Here is a 20,725-nt window from a genome sequence, read left to right as displayed (position 1 = left end):
TCGTTTTTATATTTTTTTTATTTCTGGAATACTGTGATAATATGTACATGTATGTATTGTGTTCCACTAGCATAAGTCGCTTAATGTTATTATTACTCAGCTATGTATTTAGAGCAAACAGAGGAAGTTACCTCGGACAAGAGGTTATCACAGGAGGCAAGCCTTGTATATGACCCAACAACAATCGAGGGTACTATGCTCCTGGAGCCAGAGGAATCAGAAATTCCACTGCCGGTTCTAGAATTCTCCTTAGTCGCCACAGTCACTTCCACTGAAACTTTCAGTAAGCTTTCAGAACAACACAATCTTCGAGTTATCGACAACCAGGGTAAACCAAATCCTTCCGAATCCCCACAGTGTGACCCCAACGTTCTTCCGAATCACGAAGTGCACAAAACCTTATAATTATTTCTATTCAATCCTTTTAGAATCCATGTTCAGAACATTCTTAATTAATTCCTGTTTATACACGTTCTCACAAACATATATTCCCACTATGTACACGTAACGTTTCACGCACACACATACTCTACACGGGTCTACACGTTGTTTGTGATCGATCGGTTCTACTTACCCCCGTTGTCCGTGTGCACTTGCACCTGAATCGTCGAACACTCGCATGCCCGGGCTGTGTTTCGGTGTTTCCTCATCGGCTACAGAGGCCCTTGTAGCGAGCCCCGGTGAGAATGCCGAAGCCCATCGCATGATAACCGAGTGCACCAAGATTGGCCAGAACGGAGAAACCATTATGATCTCGGTGCATACCGAGGAGAGCCATGCCGCCTTCGTATCAGGTAAATTCCATCCAATCTGCTAAAAACACACACATTTTACTCACGTTACCAGCAAACCAACATTGTTGTGAGCACCGATATTTTTTTCCACCGATACCCATAATCGTTTGATCCCTAGTATTGATATCCCACTGTCCCCAGTAATTACTAATTTAGAAATCAAATGTTTCGAATGAACATGTTCCAGGACAATACGAATGACACTCTTATTTGAACCTAAGTCAAGATGCGATAAAAGCGGGTTCAACTTCATAAACATTCATACTTTATATTTTAAGAATTCTAAGTGAATGGGATGATGAGTTTTTTTATTATAACTTATGAATTTATCAAACAGCATAACATAATCAATCGTACCAAGTTCCAGTTATCTTTTGTGGTCCTTATAGTTTCTCCTCGGAGGTTGAACTACTACATCGTAACTCAATAAAATAAAATGATTAGGAGCTAGAGCTTCTCGTTCAGCCGAATTTGACGGAAGATACGTGAATGGGCGTGAATTGATCACGGATTCAGCTTCCGCTAGAGCGGTTAACAATGTTTCGTCATGTGCAATAAACGAGTGAATCGTACACTCAAGGGCCACTTAACGTGCCACTTAACGTGCCACTTAACGTGCCACTTTTCTCCCATTTCGTGCCATGCAACTCCCCTGCATAAGTGAACTGATCTTCGCGGAATATTCACTCGCTCGGTGTGTAGAGTCGCCCGAACAGTCTAAGACATTGGGCATGATCACGAACGTCACTTCACGGTGAAAACGAAGTGAATTGTATACAACGTTATTACGGCTGCGACCGTGTGTGTAGAATCCGGAAGAGTTCATCCATCGTGACAACTTTGATGAACTCGGTGTTATTATGAATATCACGATACTGTCACGTCACGGGGAAAAACAAGTATTTTTATCACTTGTGTTTTAGATGGTGAAAGCTAGTCACGCTGAATGGAGTAAGTTTAATTTCGGATTAATTAAGCTTTTTTTTTCTAACATTTTGAATCTTGTCTTGCTTATAGAGAAAGAAAAGATAAACAAACAACAATTTACCCGCTTGGTGGTATTTTTAGAACGAAATCCTGTTGTATCCAGAGAACGTAAATTTGTTTATTTGGATTCGATAAATGCGCTATGGGACTAAAAATGTAGCTCCCGTAGACCGATTGAAACATGGCGAAAGGTCTAATTTCGATTGCCCTAAATGAATAGATTTTTTTTTGTTCCTTTTGGATTAGACTAACACAGAGTTGCAACCCCATAAAATGGCAATGGAGGCCACTGGCCCAAAACGATAATTATGATTGATTATTTATAGAATTGGTTTGTTGATATTTTGAATATAAAATAACAACTGTAATGTTTTTCCAACATTGCAGAGCTGGTTTTTGTAATTCAAACATTCGCAATTGGTGGACAAGACCCGAATTAGGACGATAGTTACATCGAATAAGGCCATTGATCTTTTCTTTTTACGTGATAGACATTTTCAACGATATTGTTTTGAAGACATACTGAAAGAATATTTAAGTTTCAAATAAGAAAAAAAGAATCATCGCATCATTTTAGGCTTTGGCATATTCCTTGAAACTCATCAGATGTTTCATATGAAAATTATGCTTCTGACCGACGCTACTGACCAGTTTCTGTTTAAATAATTATATCAAATCTCATGTCCCGTATATCAAATCACACGAGAATAGGAAGGATAAGAGGATTAAACTTCAGAATCCCATATGGAAGTAGCTCAGATTATACTGATCATGAGATGGATAAATTCGAGTTTATTCTTAGATATAGAAGATATTATTATTCATCAAAATTGTAGAAACGGTTCTTTAAAAATGATTCTAACGTTGGCCTATACTAAATTCTTCTCACTCTTCAAACGAGTACGACAGAGCTGAGTACAAGAGTATGCGAGATATCAATTATTAAACTCATGATAGTCATGCTTTATATCTAGAGTAATTTATAGAAAGAAGAAATAAAACTACATTCCCATATTTTCATAACTACATTATTCAAGAGCAACCAAGTATTCCTCCTTATCTTTGAACCAGCGTTTGATTCAGCAAACTAACGCACCAAGTAAATGATTCATGGAATGAGTCCGAATAGTTGGCATTGAAATACCGAATCATCGAGGTATAATCGCAAACTTGTCATTCTAAAACATACATTCAATTGAATGGAATATTATTTCATACATTTATTAATTTTACCTACATAACGTTCAAACGTCCGAAATTATGCAAACGACATAACGTTCAAACGCCCAAAACTATGCAGCTGACATGTCTCTTATAAACGGGAATGAACTCTTTCAATTCACGGAGTTTATTTTTACACGTGACAATGATGATAGACACAAAAAGATAAGGTGAAGTGTAAGTGACGTGAAAGCGTTTGTGACAGTGATGTTCGTGATCAGGCCCATTTTCTTTCAAATTATGTATTAAAAATGATCTACATTTCGCACTCAGAGGGCTCTCGATGGGCTTGTATAAAGACACGATCATTGACATAATTTTTACGACATTAGACATCTTTTGTCTCTTAAGTTCTTGAATATGAGTTCATTCGACATTATTGTCAAAAAATGTCATATGACACACGACACTTGTATTTGAAATTCATTTGACTCTACCATCATAGAGACGAAAGTCGGGTTAGAGCGAAAGTAAAAGCGTACAAACGAAATCGGAAACGGAAATGAAAACGGAAAACGAAACGAAAATTGAAACGGAAACGGAAACGTAAGCGTAAATAGAAACGGCAACGAAAACGACGTTGTCATCAACTAAAAATTTCTTGGATGAGTTCACAGTGATGAACAGGCCTTGCAAGAAATTTTTGGTATGCGCGAACGTCACCGTAAAAATGAATGGATTGTTTACACCTCTGACGCTCGACCATCCTGCTCCGCGGCTAAAGATCGACTCCCTTTTACTTTATATCTCTCTTTTCTCCTAATCCTTCATAGAGGATGTACAGTGCCATTAGTATACAAAATTCTAGCATTCCTGTTGGAAAATCATTGGTTGGATTTTTCTTTATCTTTAAGGACTGTATCGAAAAGTCTTTAGCAACATCTGTTCGTGAAAAGAAATAAAATGCGATTAATAATTATTACTTTTCTTTTCGGTTCATTGAAGATCAGTACTATGTGAAACAATAGTGTCGCTTACATAAGTCAAATAGTATGCTCTAAAGAACATACGCAGTTTTTACGGAACACCTTTCATCGAATTCTGCGCAGTAGTTGTCGTGCATTTCCTGGATGTTGCAGTCCAACTTTTTTGAATTCCTTCATGCTTTGGGAAACTGTTTCCTCCTTCTTGAAGATCCTTTTCACAATTGTCCAGTAACGATCAGTTGGTCGGAGCTCTGGATAATTTGGTGTTTGTTTGGTGGTTTGATGTTTTACTCGACGAATTGAATATTATTGTCCGAGATCCACTGTAGTACTGGCTAAGCGTAATGTGTGAATGTTAAATCCGGCCAGAAGAGAGGGAAAGACTGATGCTTTTTATAAAGGGGCAGCAATCTTTCCTTCAAGCATTTGCTAATTGGAGCATTGATTGTACCTTTTGTGAAGAAAATAGGAGACCGCAGACCACAAGTACAAATAGCTCGCCATACTCGGACCTTCTCAATATTTTTATTCCAGCGCGATTGTGCATTCAGCATCGTCCACCTCCTTCTCCACCGATTTCGTGTTGAGTTGCGGCCCTGGAAGCGTTCTTAAATCCTTTAGACGTATATTTCGTCGTCCGTCAGGATGCACTGGTTGCTATTGTTGAAATGGTTTTCGGAATGGCTCAAGAAATAAACTTCACGATTAAAGAAAAAACACGTGTTTATTGAACATATACTAGTTTTGGAATGAATAAAATGCGAAGGTTAAACTGACAGCTACAGTACACACCACAGTAGCGGCGGTTGCATTAGAGACAACTGTGCTGCCAGAGGTTGTTCTTTAACAATTGTCCAGTTGTCGGTTATACAGTTTCCGTACCATTGTTTTGATTCGAGATTGTTGTTCTCCGGTTTTCTTGAGCATCTTCCGCTTTCTGAATCCGATCCGTCGAGTTATAGCTGGAGAGTTGAATAGTCGGTTCCGAATAGTGAAATCTACTTTCTTGACAACTTTTCTCAAATCGAGCACCACCTCAACGGTTTCCTGTTCGTTATCGAAACTGTCGAGGTAGTCATCAACATAATGCCAGGACATGGCTACGACTGCTGCACTAGAATGGAACTTGTCATACATTTTGCGCCCGGTTATCGAATTCAATATTATCAATGTGAAACGGGGTGTACTCCATCAGATTTGTATCAACAGATCTGCCTCGTACAAACCCATGTTTATCTTGTGCGATGTGAATTCTGCAGTTAAATCGTATTACTTCACTTAAAGCCTGTTTCAGTCATAATTTGGTCGCATGTAGTTCCGGACAATTTGGTGGTTTTTTCAATGAAATCGATCTGGTTCTTCTTATACCATCGACGACATCTCGGCTGTAATAACAGCCTGCCAAGTCAGGCCAGAACTTCATCGGACCTTTGGGTGATCGAACGAATGGCAAAATCCTGTTCTAGTTTACTAGGAACAAGAATGACTTCCTCCAATTTGTACGAATTTTTACTTAATCCAGTAAGAGCCTGAAGATCTTCAGGATTGGCATTGATAGTAGTTGAATGCTTCGTTTCAAAACAATAGCTAGTAGATCATTGGGTCCTTACGTGTACGAAGACAGCTTGCGTGCCGCACTAAATAGCATTTCTTCGGAAAGCGAAAGACAATCGCCATCAACAAGATCTGGAGGAACTATAGTGACCACAACGTTTTTGGAAATCAACGCATTTACTACTGGGTTCCCCTAACATAGGGATACCATCTGGTCGGAGTTAAAAATTAGGACACCTGTCGTAGTTTCAACCAAACCATTATATTTCTTTGAGATATATAAACACGTAAAATTTATTTATTCAACATATCAAATTTATTTATTTAACAATCACTTTTTTCCTGGACGATCCATGCAGTGAAAATACTTCTGTTCTACTTCGAAAACAGGAGTTTTTTTAGCGGTTCATAAGGTTCTATACAACATCTAGCTGAAGCTTCTTCTGTACGGAAACCTTCTTCATGTCTTCCTTGGATTTGACCTTTGGTCATCAAATCCTCTATTCAAGCCTTGTTCATTCAAATTAGAGGAAATTATTATGCTATATTGCCCGTGATTGCATAGGAGACGTAATCGACAACACCATTATTGTTGGGAAAACGCATTTTTGTTGTTTTTTGGCCTACAAGCATAACCATGCAAATTTCCGATGAAATGATCTGTCCAGTTGAAGGATATTATCGGCAAAAAGAAGGCCTAGGTGATTTTGCGAATTATAACATATTTTTTCCATTTGGAAAACGCTTGCGTCTATTTATGCGGACAATCAATCGTTTCAATGAACATTTGTGAATTTGAATGTGATTCAAATGCAGATTTAGCTTCTAGCACATAATAATGACAATTGTTGATTTTCGAACGATGTATGAAAGCTGTATGGCACTACGTCCGTTATGCGGACAGTGATTTTTCGAAAACGTTTTTTCAAAATTGCTCAAATGTTTTCGAACAAAAAATGTTTGTTTTCATGTTGAGCAAACGTATTACATTGTGTAGAATGCGAAACAGCGAAAAAGTCGATTTTGTTCATTTTGTCGTTTACGTCTTCTATACAAACATGGGCAGTATAGCCAATGTCGTTCGTTAAATTCAGTTTAAACTCCATTAGAAAACCTTTATCCTACTCCAAGGTATGGTGGAAATGTCTATTCGACCATATTCTGATTTGATTAGCTCTACTTAAACTGCGATATCGAAGATCTTTTTCAGACTGCATTATTCTCTTCTACCAAATTTCTATAAATAGAATTACTTCTGCACTTTGTGCGTATGCAGTCCCTCCCGGTCCTTGGCTTTCTGAATGAAAGACTTGGACAGATTCAACTTTTTGGCCACATTCCTGACCAAAGTATTGGGATTCCGTTGAGACGGCTTTCACGACACGCTTGTGATCCTAATCACTAATGGAACGTTCATTCTGACCGCATTTCTCCTTCCGTTCGATGCTCAGAGTTTCGTAGTAACGTTTAATCACACGACTCACTGTTGGCTGCACGATTCCGAGTTGTTTTTCGATGTCCCGAGGATAGAGTTAAGGATTTTCCAGGTGCTTGCGCAAAATCAATTCATGACGTGGCGTAGCTTTTCGGGTGGTTATTTTTCCAATTTTCGAAAGACTGACAGCGATAAAAAATACAGTGTAAACAATACATTCCAAACTAGTTATATCCAAATTTTCAAGAGGAAATACCCAATGAGTAAATTTATACAGCGTTTTCTCCCTGATACAATTTGTTGTGCGACATCCTTCATATCAGGACGGATAGTATCCTCACACAAGGAGCATATCTTTGGCAATTGTACGCGTAGTAAGCAGAACATATTCAAGTACACACACCGTATCCGCGGAAATATTTCCGAAGCGCTGACTAACGTTTGGTTCCGCACCTGTTTTGTTCGCCTTCACTCAGTTGGAACCTAAATCAAAAGTGCCTCCAAACGCAGCTTCCTTTGCTTCAATTCTGTCTTATGTGATAGTTCTATTTCGCGTTCAGATATCTTCTGATGTTCTTGCAGTCGCAATAAACACTGAGCTGAGAGAACTGATTGCACCTCCGCTAAACGTCACTGTCGTTTAGATTCACAAATGATTCACAACTCCAACATTTCCATACTGCTTGTTTTCTGCTTATAGTTTTTATATGGTCAATCCTCAGAAGTTCTCGATGGGGGGTTGATCTGAATGATCAAACCGCAGTAACTGTCAATGTTTTATATGAGCAGATTTCCAATGTCCCATCTTGACCTAGGTTTGAGAGAGATTCACATTCATAGACAAATACTATTCAGGGCTCAGATATACTCACTCAGTAGAATAGAACTTTTTCTTCCAAGAGTCCATAATATCCCTCTATCCCAACCTTCCATCCAACCCACCCACCCAAAATCATTCTTCACCTACGCGCACCTACACAAACACACAACCACTCACCAACCCTTTCAACAGGCCCCGATGAGTCCCATTCGGTTCACCAGATGCGCGCAACCACCGTCATCTTCGAGGAGGACAGCGGCTCGCCTCTGGAGGATGTTCCCCAGCGCATCATCTTCCCCAACAGACCTCACGCCTCCGCACTACATGTGGAGGAAATCGACAGCTATACCTTCGCATCCCCCGAAGATACCGCCCGGTACCACTTGCTAACCACCACCAACAATGATTCTTCCGGCACGAAGCTGATAATCGAGGAGCTAGAATCGGATAACGAAGCCACTTTCACCGGGAAGATCTCCCGCGGGGTTTCGATCACTTCCGCTTCCGATGATGAACTACATCTTTCACGGCAATCCAGCCGGCTTGCGGCCGAAGAGGCCGAAGCCCAATTAGCCGGAATAATGAGAGGACTGGCGAAGGAGGAAGCGGAACAACGTGATGCGGAAAAAGCAAGGAAGGTTCGATTTGAAGAAGATATCGAGGAGGAAAAACGAAAAGGTGTGCTGCTGGAGCAGAATAACGTCGAAGAGGGAGACGTAGAAATCGAGGAACGATGTTTGAAAATAAACAAGATCTCGGCAATGAAACAGAAGGGTAAACTTATGGAAAAATCCTCCGTTGACGAACATGAGACAGACAAACCATCAGTTCCAACATTGAATGAGGCAGAACATGCTCCCGAGAAGGGTAAACTTCTAGTGAAACAATCCGTTTCGAATGAATCGGTTGATGGTGCAAGCCAATTCGATTCGGAACAAGTTAAGATCCCGGAATTGGTGAGGGTAAAACAAATGTCACAGGGATCTCTTGAAGAGAGCTCCCTAGAGGAGCCGACGAAGCAAAAAGAAGCCTCGGTTGATGGTAAAACTAAGAGAGCACTGTTGGAAGGTGAATCAATCGACAGTGAATTTGGAACTGCGAAGAAGCAGAGTGAGTCAGAAACAGAAAAAAGCCGAAAAGCACTGTTGAAAGAGTCTGCATCGATCGGCGAATCCAACGATGAAGCGCAGCAGATGGATATGAAGGATGTTGACAGCTCAGACGCGCTGAAAGCAAAACAACTTCAGAAAGAATCTATAGATGAATTTTCTGCTGAGCTCAACCGTAATGACAGGAGTATGCTAGACGGCTCTGAACCCTCAAAGGCAGCTCTGCTCCGGAAAGAATTCGCCGAAGAAGGAACTCAAGAAAAGTCGAGCTCTCATGAAATCAAAACACTTGACAACGAGGCCAGTAGAGCACTGCTAAAAGGGGATATATCTGAAGAACACGTTGAACAGTCGAAGAAGCAAGTGGAGTCTGATGTTGAAATACCAAGTCGTTCCGAAGGTAGTACTTTATGGTTCAACTCGCACTTTATAACTCACATACTCATAGACACTGCAGACATTCTTGTTTATCACTGTGTAGCATACAATTGGCAATGCGCTCTCCGGTGTTCTACACGTAACTAACGCTTGTCGCGGTTTCAGCTGAGCTAATCGTACTAGTCTAAGTCTCGCTTCCTGTCCGCAACAGTCTGGCATGAAATTCGATGGTAAGTGCAGGGAAACAATGTAACAATTACCCTCTGTAAATATTCTCCACTGCAAGAAGAAAAAGTTATTATGAAGATGGCAGCTCAACAACACTACCTGGTGCTCCCGCTGCTACTCTAGAAATCAGTTAAACTCTTGATAAATTGCACATATTTATTGTAGCGGATAGCTGCCACTCACTTTTTCCTGCAAAACGAAAATCAAAATCTGTAAATAGCGTCTCCAAATAATGTATATATCTACCAAATTTCTAACTAACTAATCAACTGAATTAGTCGCACAGTGTATACTAACGCATCTCTTCTCTCATCTAGCCTCGCCGGAGGTTCTGAAGACCGACATCGCCGATGTCACAACGTTCGACTCGCTACCACTGGTTTGGACCGTGGAAGCCGATGGTATTCCTCGTCCGACCGTCAGCTGGTATCTCAATGGACAGGAAGTCAAGGCCAGCGACCGTATTCGCATCACAGACTCTGGTGTAAGTCCGATATTCAATTCGATTCAACCTTTGAAATCCCTCAAAAAAAACCTATGCCGCCCCACAGACCACCTACAAGATCGAGAACCGCGACGTGAAGGAAGCTGATGACGGCGAATGGAAGGCAGTTGTTAAGAACCGCATCGGAGAGAAGACGTTGCCCTGCAAGCTCACTGTTATTCGTAAGTCTCCGAACTTTCAGTTTCCCCTTTTCACCCTGATATTGATCCAAATAATTTACATTTACACAGCTTGCAAAGAATACCGTCGTCCTAAGTTTAGCAAAGGTTTGGAGAACATCAGCGTCCACAAAGGCGAACCGGTTACGTTGAGCGTAACGCTCACCGCCGATCCGGAGCCCGAGATCAGTTGGATCCAGAACGGCTCCGTCGTACAGGCAGACAACTTCATCCAGATGAAGATCGAGATCAAAGAGCTGGAGTACAATCTCAAGGAAATCACCTACACGCTACACATCGCGGAAGCTCGTCACTACGACACCGGGGATTACACCTTCCGGGCGAAGAACAAATACGACATCAACGAGTCGAACGGTCGGTTGGATGTGTTGCTGAAGCCTGAATTTGAACACTTCAGTGATATCACCGTGATGCCGTTCACTCAGGGTGTCTTCCAGGTCCTGGTGAAGGCGAACCCCAAGCCCAAGGTTACCTGGACTAAGGATGGTATCAACCTGTGCAACGTCGACAACTGTGACGTGATTGCGGATGTCGAAAAGGAGATCTACACCCTGCTGGTCGAGTCGTGCGCTCTTGCCGAGCACGGAACTTACACGCTCTCCGCGTCGAATACCTTCGGTGAAACGGTCGCTACCGCTAAGCTGAACGTTCACAGTAAGCCATGATGTTTCTATCATTCGACTTTAGACACATGCTAAATCCCCTTACTTTTTACAGCCGAGAAGCCAACTTTCACCAAGGAACCGGACAGCATGAACGTTCACGATTGGGCCGATGTGTACAACAAGGTGCAGGTCGTTGGCGTTCCACGTCCAGCCATCCAATGGTTGCACAATGGAACTCCTCTCAATTTGGACGAAATTGATGAGGAAACGAAAGAGCCAAAGGTTAAGATAGTTACATCGGGCGATACTGAAGTCACGAGCGAACTGTTCATTACCCACTTCGGTCCGGAATTGCAAGGAGACGTAAGTAGCTTTGTTCCTGTACATTAGGATGCCAATGAAAAAGATCGTCTCAAAATTTCGAACGTAGCTTCCTGTAAAATGTTGATTTCCACGAAAAAATACTCTTCAAAAGATTTCAGCTCAATCGGGTTTCATTTACTAGTGACGCAAAGTCGTCGAAGTGTGATTTTTTTCGAGAACCGAACATGAAGCCAAAAATGTTTTATGAAACGTCGAGATCAAGTTATCTCAAAGAAAAAAAAATGGCAAAAATCATCCTTCTGTGACTTATGAACTTATTGACATAGGTTATGCCTTTGTTTTGCGTCTTCAGATCCAGACTTAGGGAAGTAACGACCACGGCTTGATTCACACGATGATTACATGTTACATGTTGATTTACCAGCCATAATCTAAGCAGGTATTTCTCTCAGTTGACACATACACGATAACAGTCGATTATATTTGTTCCACCACCACCATTTTTCCACATTTTCAATTAAAAAAAAACAAAAAAAACTGTTATAACAACTTCTTTTTATGGAAATAGGATATTTTTTTTTATTAATCCGATTATTTTTACAGGCTCAGTTACATAAGTTTAATGGAGCCAAACTCTTAACTATATTTCAACTAGCATATATCAACATGTTGTTTCCTTAATTCTATGGTTAATGAAATAGGAAACCGATTACTCGCGGTCGACTCGAGTTTAGAAGGGTGACACATTTTCATTAGGAAAAGGATGGGATGTAAGGAGATGTGTGTTTACACTCGCACTCACATTCACATTCACATTCACATTCTCATTCACACTGACACTTCACACTCAATTCTTAAAACTATCCTTACATTTCATATGTGTTTACAATTTAACTTATTCTAATGTTAGTAGGAAGGGAACCGATAGCTCGCGAAGGACGAAAAGGAGGGGGAAAGGATGTATGAACAATCACACTCGAAGATCAATAGCTTTAAGGAAAACATTTATTTGGGACATGTAATCAAGGTCTAATCGAGCCAACACATCTCTCACCGGCACATTGGACTGCTTTCCTCCAGCCCGAAGGGATTTTTCTAAATTCGATCTGGCGACAAGATACAACTCGCACGACCAAACAACGTGTTCGATGTCGTGGTAACCATGGCCACAACCGCAGAGATTGCTGTCGGCAAGATTAAAACGAAAAAGCAGCGCGTCTAACGAACAGTGATTGGACATGAGTCGGGAGAAGGTGCGAATAAAGTCCCGACTCAAGTCCAGACTTTTGAACCACGGATTGAGGCTAACCTTAGGGATAATTGAGTGGAGCCACCGGCCCAATTCATCTTCGTTCCATTTGCGTTGCCAGTTAACGATGGTATTTTTACGAACTAAAGAATAAAATTCATTGAAGGCGATTTGACGCTGATAAATTTCGCCTTCAATTGCACCTACTTTTGCTAATGAGTCAGCCCTCTCATTACCCGGAATTGAGCAATGTGAAGGGACCCAGACAAAGGTAATGACATAACAGCGTCTGGATAAAGCACTCAAAATTTCTCGTATTCTCTCAAGGAAGTACGGCGAGTGCTTTTCCGGCCTCACTGAACGGATAGCTTCGACAGAGCTCAGACTATCCGTTACAATGTAATAGTGTTCAACAGGTCGTGAGGCGACGCTGTCCAGCGCCCAGTGTATTGCTGCCAATTCAGCAATATACACTGAGCAAGGATACTGAAGACTGTGTGAGGTGCTAAAAAATTTGTTGAACACTCCAAATCCTGTGGACTCATTCATAGAGGACCCATCAGTAAAGTACATATTATCACAATTGACACGCCCATACTTTGCTTCGAAAATCGTAGGAACGATCCCCGATCGATGAAAATCTGGAATTCCATGGATATCCTGCTTCATGGACAGATCAAAATGCACAGAGGAATTGATGTAGTCAGGAAAACAAACACGGTTGGGAATATACGAAGAAGGATCAACCTGCATGGAGACGAATTCATGATATGAGCTCATGAATCCAGAATGAAAATTTAGCTCGATCAGCTGTTCAAAATTTCCGATCACCAATGGGTTCATAACCTTACACCGGATGAGGAACCGAAGAGATAATAAATTGAAGCGATCTTTAAGTGGGAGTACGCCTGCCAAAACCTCGAGGCTCATGGTATGCGTTGAGGGCATACATCCCAACGCAATACGGAGACAAAGATACTGAATTCGCTCGAGTTTAATGAGGTGTGTTTTGGCAGCTGATTGAAAACAGAAACTGCCGTACTCCATCACTGAGAGAATAGTTGTTCTATACAACATTATAAGATCTTCTGGATGGGCTCCCCACCATGTGCCGGTAATTGTACGGAGAAAGTTTATTCTTTGTTGGCATTTTTTACTCAGATACCTAATATGGGCCCCCAAGTACATTTGGAGTCGAACCAGACCCCAAGATACTTGAATGACATAGCATGAGTTATCGGTTTACCCAAAAGTTGAAGCTTTGGTTTTGCTGGTCTATGCTTCCTAGAAAAAACCACCATCTCTGTTTTCTCCGTGGAGATTTCGATCCCTAGCCCAATGGCCCAAGTTGAAAAATTGTTCAAAGTATCTTGTAAGGGCCCTTGCAGGTCGGATTCGTTTGATCCTACGACAGACACCACTCTATCATCTGCAAGTTGTCTTAGGCTGCAATTTTGTGTAAGGCAATTGTCGATGTCGCTTACATAGAAGTTGTACAAAAGGGGGCTTAAACATGAGCCCTGAGAGAGTCCCATGTAGGAGACCCGACTTACTGTCGAATGCCCGTGAGAAAAAATCAAATGTTTCTCACAAAGCAAGTTATATAACATATTATTCAATAGAGGCGGCAGACCCCGATAGTGTAATTTGTCTGACAGGACCTCTATTGAAACTGAATCAAAGGCCCCCTTTATGTCCAAGAATACTGAAGCCATTTGTTTTTTTTCGGCGTAAGCCATTTGAATTTCTGAAGAAAGCAACGCAAGACAATCATTCGTCCCCTTGCCCCTGCGGAACCCATATTGTGTATCTGAGAGTAGGCCATTCGTTTCAACCCATCGATCAAGGCGAAACAAGATCATTTTCTCCAACAATTTCCGTATACAAGACAGCATTGCTATTGGGCGGTACGAATTGAAGTCGGACGCGGGTTTTCCGGGTTTTTGAATAGCTAAAACTCGTACTTGTCTCCAATCATCTGGAACAATATTATGTTCCAGAAACCGATTGAATAAATTCAACAAGCGATGTTTCGCCACATCAGGGAGGTTTTTCAACAAGTTGAGGGAGGTTTTTCAACAAGTCGAACAATCTTTTGCACAGGAGTGGAATCAGGACAAACCTTCCGTGCAAAATTAAAAATCCATCGATGTGAATATTCTTCGCTTTCATTCGTTGAAGAGCGATTTCTCATGTTTCGAGCTACTTTCCATAATTTTTTCATTGACGTTTCTCGTGACAAACCTCCCACGAAATTTCGCCAATAAGCACGTTTTTTCCCTTTGATCAAATTTTTGAACTGATTCTCAAGGGCTAAATACGTTTGAAAATTTTCAGGGGTTCCACGTTTCCGAAAAGCTTTAAATGCATTCGATTTTTCTACATAAAGCTTGGAACATTGGCTATCCCACCATAGATTGGGACGCCTTCGGGAAATGGTGGAACCTGGGATGGGTTTCATTTGAGCGCGAACCGCGCTGTCATAGATCAAACGAGAAAGGAAGTTATACTCCTCCAATGGAGGTAAACCATCTCTGGAATGGATGGCTAGAGCAATCGCGTCCGCATATTTTTTCCAGTCAATGTGTCTTGTGAGGTCATATGCCATGTTTATAGATTCAGAAGAATTCGACCCAATGGTGATGGAAATTTTGATTGGCAAGTGATCACTACCGTTGGGGTCCTGGATTAGTGAATTCGTGAATTCGTGAAAAGCGAGAGGTCAAGAGCACTTGGGTTAGCAGGAGGTTTAGGTACACGTGTTGTTTCCCCAGTGTTCAAAACGGTAATATTGAAGCTGTTACAAAGGTCATATATCATCGATGAACGATTGTCGTCGTACTGTTCCCCCCAGGCAGTTCCGTGAGAATTGAAGTCTCCCAAGATCAATCGTGGCTCAAGAAGGAGTGAGCACATGTCAACAAGTTGCTTGCGGCTAACCGCAGCTCTCGGAGGCCAATACAAGCTGACAATACAGAGGTCTTTGCCTCTGATGTTTGCATGACAAGCAACAGCTTCAATCCCTCCAATAGGTGGAAGGTCAATTCGAAAAAATGAGTGGCACTTATTGATCCCCAATAGCACCCCTCCGTATCTGTCATCACGGTCCAAGCGTATAATATTGAAATCATGGAAAGAGAGATCATCTCGCGAAGAAAGCCAAGTTTCGGACAGAGCAAAAACATCACAATTGAACTTATGAATTAAAAATTTGAATGTATCCAATTTAGGGATAAGACTACGACAATTCCACTGTAAAACAGTGATATCTCCGACCTCTCTATTTAAATTAGACATCAAGAGAGATAATCATTGCTAGGAGGGGCCATGTTTGCATCAATTGTTGCAAAATTGTCTTTAATACTGGAAGCATTGAGATGACAATGGTTCTGATGGAATCGGAAACATTAAAACACTTGAAGATTTGATCCAGAAGGTCAGACAACTTTATAAATCCCGATTGGGAAGTTGAACTGGACGAAAAAATAGGGACAGTTGGGGTTTTTGATGTCCCCTCGAGTGCTGGGTCGTTCGAAGGTGAACTATTCCCACGGAAGCCAGGAGGAACCTGATTTTGCTTATCCGCGGCACTCAATTTTTTAGGCAAGCTAACAGGGGGTATCACCGGGGGGACTTGTTCTTGAACTTTGGGAGTGGTCACATTCTTGCGCCGGGGATTCCCTTTGGAAATAAACGGTGTGTCCCCGCTAGCTGTGTCCGCTTCCATTTCATCAACTGGCAACGAGGAAAAAGTATTGTGTGTTGAGATTGGTTGTTGTTGTTGTTGGGTCAGTGGAGAAGCGCCCTTTGAAATTTCCGCAAATGTGCGCTTCGAGCGTTCCTTTAAAGAGCGCTTCTGTTTCTCCCAGCGACTCTTATAAGTTTCACAAGCTGAGAGCGCGTGTGGAGTTCCCCCGCAATATGGACATTTATGCTCAGTCGCACTGCAGGATTCCCCCACATGTTGCTCTCCGCAAGTTGTACAGCGCTCCTTGTTGGCACAATAATCTGAAGTGTGACCAACTGACTTGCATTTGTTGCAAGTCATGGGCTTTGGCACAAAGAGTCGCACCGGCAGTCTCAATTTGTCCACCATAACGTAGTCAGGGAGAGCGGATCCAGTAAAAGTTACTCGAAACGAGTCGGACGGCGTGAATTTAGTTTCTCCCCCTTCCTGGGAGACTTTGCCTAATTGGCGACAGTCCAAGATCTCGACTTCCATCGAGGGGAGCTTCTTGAACTTTCCATTTCCTTTTTTAATAAATTCACACGTCAGACCCGTTTCTGTAATCACTCCCGCAATTTCTACGTTATGGCAGGGCACGTATGCGCGATATTCTAAAATGAACCGCTTGTCGACAACAATAGCGTTAGCTTGCTTCCGATCAGCCACGACAACACGCAGTTTGTTCGGGCGAACCTTGGAAATTTCGACCACGGAGGAATAATTTTTTGTCAAATCTTTCATGATCTGAATGACATTCAGAGATTTTCCTTTAGGTTTAGGTCGGAAGAAAACAACCCATGGGCCAGTTCCAGTTGCATTTTCTGGATAAACCTTGACACGGGGTGGAGACACAACAGGAGAGGAAAGCGGGGTCGATTGTTGAGCGGAAGCGGAAACAGCAGGGTTGGATGGCGTGATCGGGATTTCAGCGGGAGCGGTAGCGAGAGGGGGAGCGAGAACGGGAGTGGGAGCGAGAAGGAGAGCGAGAACGGGAGCGAGAGGAGGAACGGGAGCAGGAGATTGAGGGGGTGAAGAGGAGAGGTTTGCAAATTTTCTTGAGGGGGGCTTGTTTAGGTGGGTTAATTCCTCCCCCGAAAAGACTTCTTCTGAAGGGGGGACGCGTTTAAGCGACTTCCCACCTCCCGTAAATGTGGAGGGATAGACAGTGGATTCAATCTCCATGTCAACGGGTTCTCCGCATTCTGCCATATAAAGTGGCAGATGTACAATTTTTCAGTGATTTCTCAATCTTTTTTCTGATTATTTCTTAAACTAAAAACCTTAATCCAATAAAAAATATACTTATATCGCACACCCGTGCGGTTGAATTAGAACGGTTCCCAGCGAACCGCGTGTCGATCGTACAGCACAGCTGCAACGGTGTATGGCTCCACAGTGCGATGATGATTTCGATGACGATGATATGGCGATAAACACGCCAGCACACAGCGCCCGCGATGCAGGTCTTCTTCCTTCCGCTTTGTTTGCTTCACACTATTGCAGTCCAAAAATCCCGTTTGGGTGAAACAATTATTTCACCAGCAGCGAAAGTAACGGTATCACAACAGTATCACAAGATAACGGTATCACCAGACGGGAGAAAATACACCCGGCGGCCTCGACTTCACGAAGACGAATGATAACAACTTCTTGACAACGCATAAACAACTTCTTGGCAACGCATAAAAACAACAATGTGTGCGTGTGATTCGAAAAGTATGCAATTCATCAAAATCACACACATAAAAAATAGTTATTATCGTTAAAACTGTTTCATATAAATTTGACCTGTTTCCTGATTCGGCCGCCTTACAGAAGAACATAATCGTACGTCAAAAATCTAGACAACTTTTTGAAATATAGAAAATTGTGAAATTATACTGTAGACTGTAGAGAATTGAAAATTAATTTTATTTTTATGTTTGAAATTTGAATTTAAAAATATCAAATTAAATTTGAAAAAAATTACACAGAAAACAAAGTCTTCTAAATTAAAATGAAATTTTTCTGTGAATTTTTTTTTCCAAGACTCTTAAAAAATATGTAGAAATAAGCCATACAATAAACAATAAACCATATTACATCGGAAGGAGACCACTGCTACTTGGAAGATTTTATCTTATTTCATTCTTAATGAAATTTTAGAAAATATGTTTTTGAAAAAAAAAACTATTTTAATTTTTAAAATATTTTGTTTTGACACACTTTTTAAAATTTATATTTATATATTGTTGTATTTTTTTTATATTTTAATGAGAATTTATACAATTTTTTTCATTTCGTTCTTTGACCAAAATTTGGCAGGTCTTATTATTATTGAATAAAATTTTTTCGTAAAAAATAAAAAAAGTTTACGCTCTTTTGATTTTATTTTTTTTTTTTGAGGTTTCAAGTATGCAAAGATTTTTTTTCTCCTATTGGGTGTGAACCACTGCGTCCATTATTTTGAACTATTGTGGTATATCCCTTTTTATACTACGCTTCAAGCTTATCTACTACTTATTGATGAAGGAGTAGACTGAAAGCTATAGCGAGATAGGTGCCAATCAGGAATAATCTGTTTGATAAAATTTATAATCCTGATCGGCGACGCAGCCAAATTTCCTTGGGCTCCAGAATAGCTTTATCAAGGTGTTGAAGTCTGCGTCTTGTTATAGCTCCGCAGTTACAGAGCAAATGTTCCGAGGTTTCGCTCTCGGCATTACAAAAGCGACAAATATCATCTTGTGCTAAACCTATGTTTTTAAGATGGTATTTACTCGGGCAGTGTCCTGTTACAAGACCGGTGAATGTGTTGAAGTCTTTCTTACTAAGGGTGGGTTTAGACTAGTAATATATTCATGTGAAGAAATATGATAAGATTTATAGAAATCGCATCAACCGTTTACACTAGCGTGAACTTCTATAATGAATATATTCATATTTTCGGTGAATTTATTCACCTGAAGTAGAACTGCATCCAACTTTAGTGATTTCTCACCAGCGAGAAATTCACAAGCGTTTACAAATGCTGAATTTATTCAAGTTTTATATACCTCGAATAAGTGTATCATATTTATTCTCACCCGTTTACACCTATTGTCACGCGAATAAATCCATCTATAGCTATAGATCTCCCTAATGTAAGCCCGCCATAAGGCTTAGCAGCTGTTGAGCAATTTTAATACTCGGCGTAATAAATTTTTTTCGCCGGTTTAAATTTTGCAGCCATCCAATTGGCTGTCACTTCCCGGTATTCCAGCTCACTTTTCAACACACAGTCAGAAAGTCCACAGAATGGTTCTGGACCAGTAAATGGTGAGTTTCTGTTCCTGTTCATCTGCTCGCTCGTTGCTCTCTATACCGCAATGGCCAGGAATCCAGTACAATTGTACCGAACTTATCTGACTTAATTGCCGTAAAAGGGAAATGCATTCCCAGACAATTTTTGAAGAGCATTCAGAAGCATTTAGAGCTATCAGTGCCGCTTGACTGTCTGAGAATATGCAGATGTTAGCATGTCTATATTTTCTTTTGAGGCAGGCATTTAAACATTTTATTATTGCAGTTATTTCTGCCTGGCCAGTTTCCCATAGCCACAGAGATTTTTGTTCTGGGACCATACACTCCGGCACCTGTTCTGATTCCCATTTTTGGCCCATCAGTGTAGAACATGATTGAACCATTACGAACGTTAGGGCCACCTTCATCCCATACTGAACGAGAATGTTCGATCACTCTGTATGGTATGTCATAATTAGTCCTAGGTTCCATCCAATCACTGTTCATCTCTGAGGCTGGTCCAATGGGTAAGAGATTCAGGATGCTCAAGTGACCAATTTTGTCCCTGTCTAGTATTTTTTTTTCATCTTTTAAGCTTTAGAGCGCTTTTTTTAGCCTCTATCTGAACATATTGGTTCAAAGGTACCAGGTGAAGGATAGCCTCCAATGCCTTTGAAGGAGTACTTCGCATTGCTCCAGTAATTGCAGCGCATGCTAGTCGTTGGAATTTTTTTAGCTTTTTCGTAGCTACAGTCTCCTTAGTCTTTGGCCACCATACAAGTGAGTCATAGGTTGTCCAATTGCAGTGTAGACCCACATAACCATTTTTGGTTTGAGGCCCCATGTTCTTTCTATCATTTCAGAGCATGCCCATATGACTGAGTTGGCCTTGCTGATTATTGTGCACGTTCCAGTTTAGTTTGGCATCTAAAACAACACCTAGATATTTCACTGAAGCGCTGCTTTTTATTTCCTCTCTCCCAAGATGTAAAGACTGCAGATGCAGTTTTTTTATTTTGGTGAAAGGAATAATTGTTGTTTTTGAGGGATTTATGCTCAGATCTTCTGTGATACACCAAGATTGTGTAAAGTTTAAGGCCATCTGCATTCTGCTCGATAATACATCGCCGAACTTGCCACGTACCATTATGACTAGATCATCGGCAAAGCTCACGACCTCGAATCCTTTTATCTCTAAACTTATCAGAAGGTCACCAACTACAAGTGACCGAAGGAGAGGTGACAGAACCCCTCCTTGTGGGCAATCTTTCGTTGCAATCACAGATGTCGACGATCCACCCAGCTCCGGGGTGATTCGTCTATGTGTGAGCATACCCTGGATCCATTGGACTATGCAGTTGTCGAAGTGTCTTAGCGGTTTCTTTTGACTAGATAGATTTTTCAATTTTTGTTACAAGCGTGT

The 20,725-nt window shown here is 41.2% G+C and overlaps 1 protein-coding gene across 8 annotated transcripts in view; it reads left to right on the top strand.

Moving 5' to 3' along the window:
* Nucleotides 1-20,725, top strand: part of LOC129771467 (obscurin) — a 214,180-nt gene that overhangs the window by 173,357 nt on the left and 20,098 nt on the right. For 6 of the 8 annotated variants that reach the window (XM_055775136.1, XM_055775137.1, XM_055775134.1 and 3 more), the window contains 6 exons: nt 660-794; nt 7,930-9,246; nt 9,770-9,936; nt 10,004-10,118; nt 10,188-10,790; nt 10,854-11,104. In XM_055775136.1, coding sequence (XP_055631111.1) covers nt 660-794; nt 7,930-9,246; nt 9,770-9,936; nt 10,004-10,118; nt 10,188-10,790; nt 10,854-11,104 — 2,588 coding nt within the window. Of the gene's footprint in view, nt 1-100; nt 329-659; nt 795-7,929; nt 9,247-9,769; nt 9,937-10,003; nt 10,119-10,187; nt 10,791-10,853; nt 11,105-20,725 lie in introns of all 8 variants that reach the window. The other 2 variants (XM_055775138.1, XM_055775141.1) reach the window with 2 other exon arrangements.

This window comes from Toxorhynchites rutilus, chromosome 2 (genome assembly GCF_029784135.1).
Source record: "Toxorhynchites rutilus septentrionalis strain SRP chromosome 2, ASM2978413v1, whole genome shotgun sequence".
In the NCBI taxonomy this organism is placed as follows: Eukaryota; Metazoa; Arthropoda; class Insecta; order Diptera; family Culicidae; genus Toxorhynchites; species Toxorhynchites rutilus.
The sequence above is the reverse complement of the archived record's forward strand: the minus strand, read 5'-3'. Positions and strand labels throughout refer to the sequence as shown.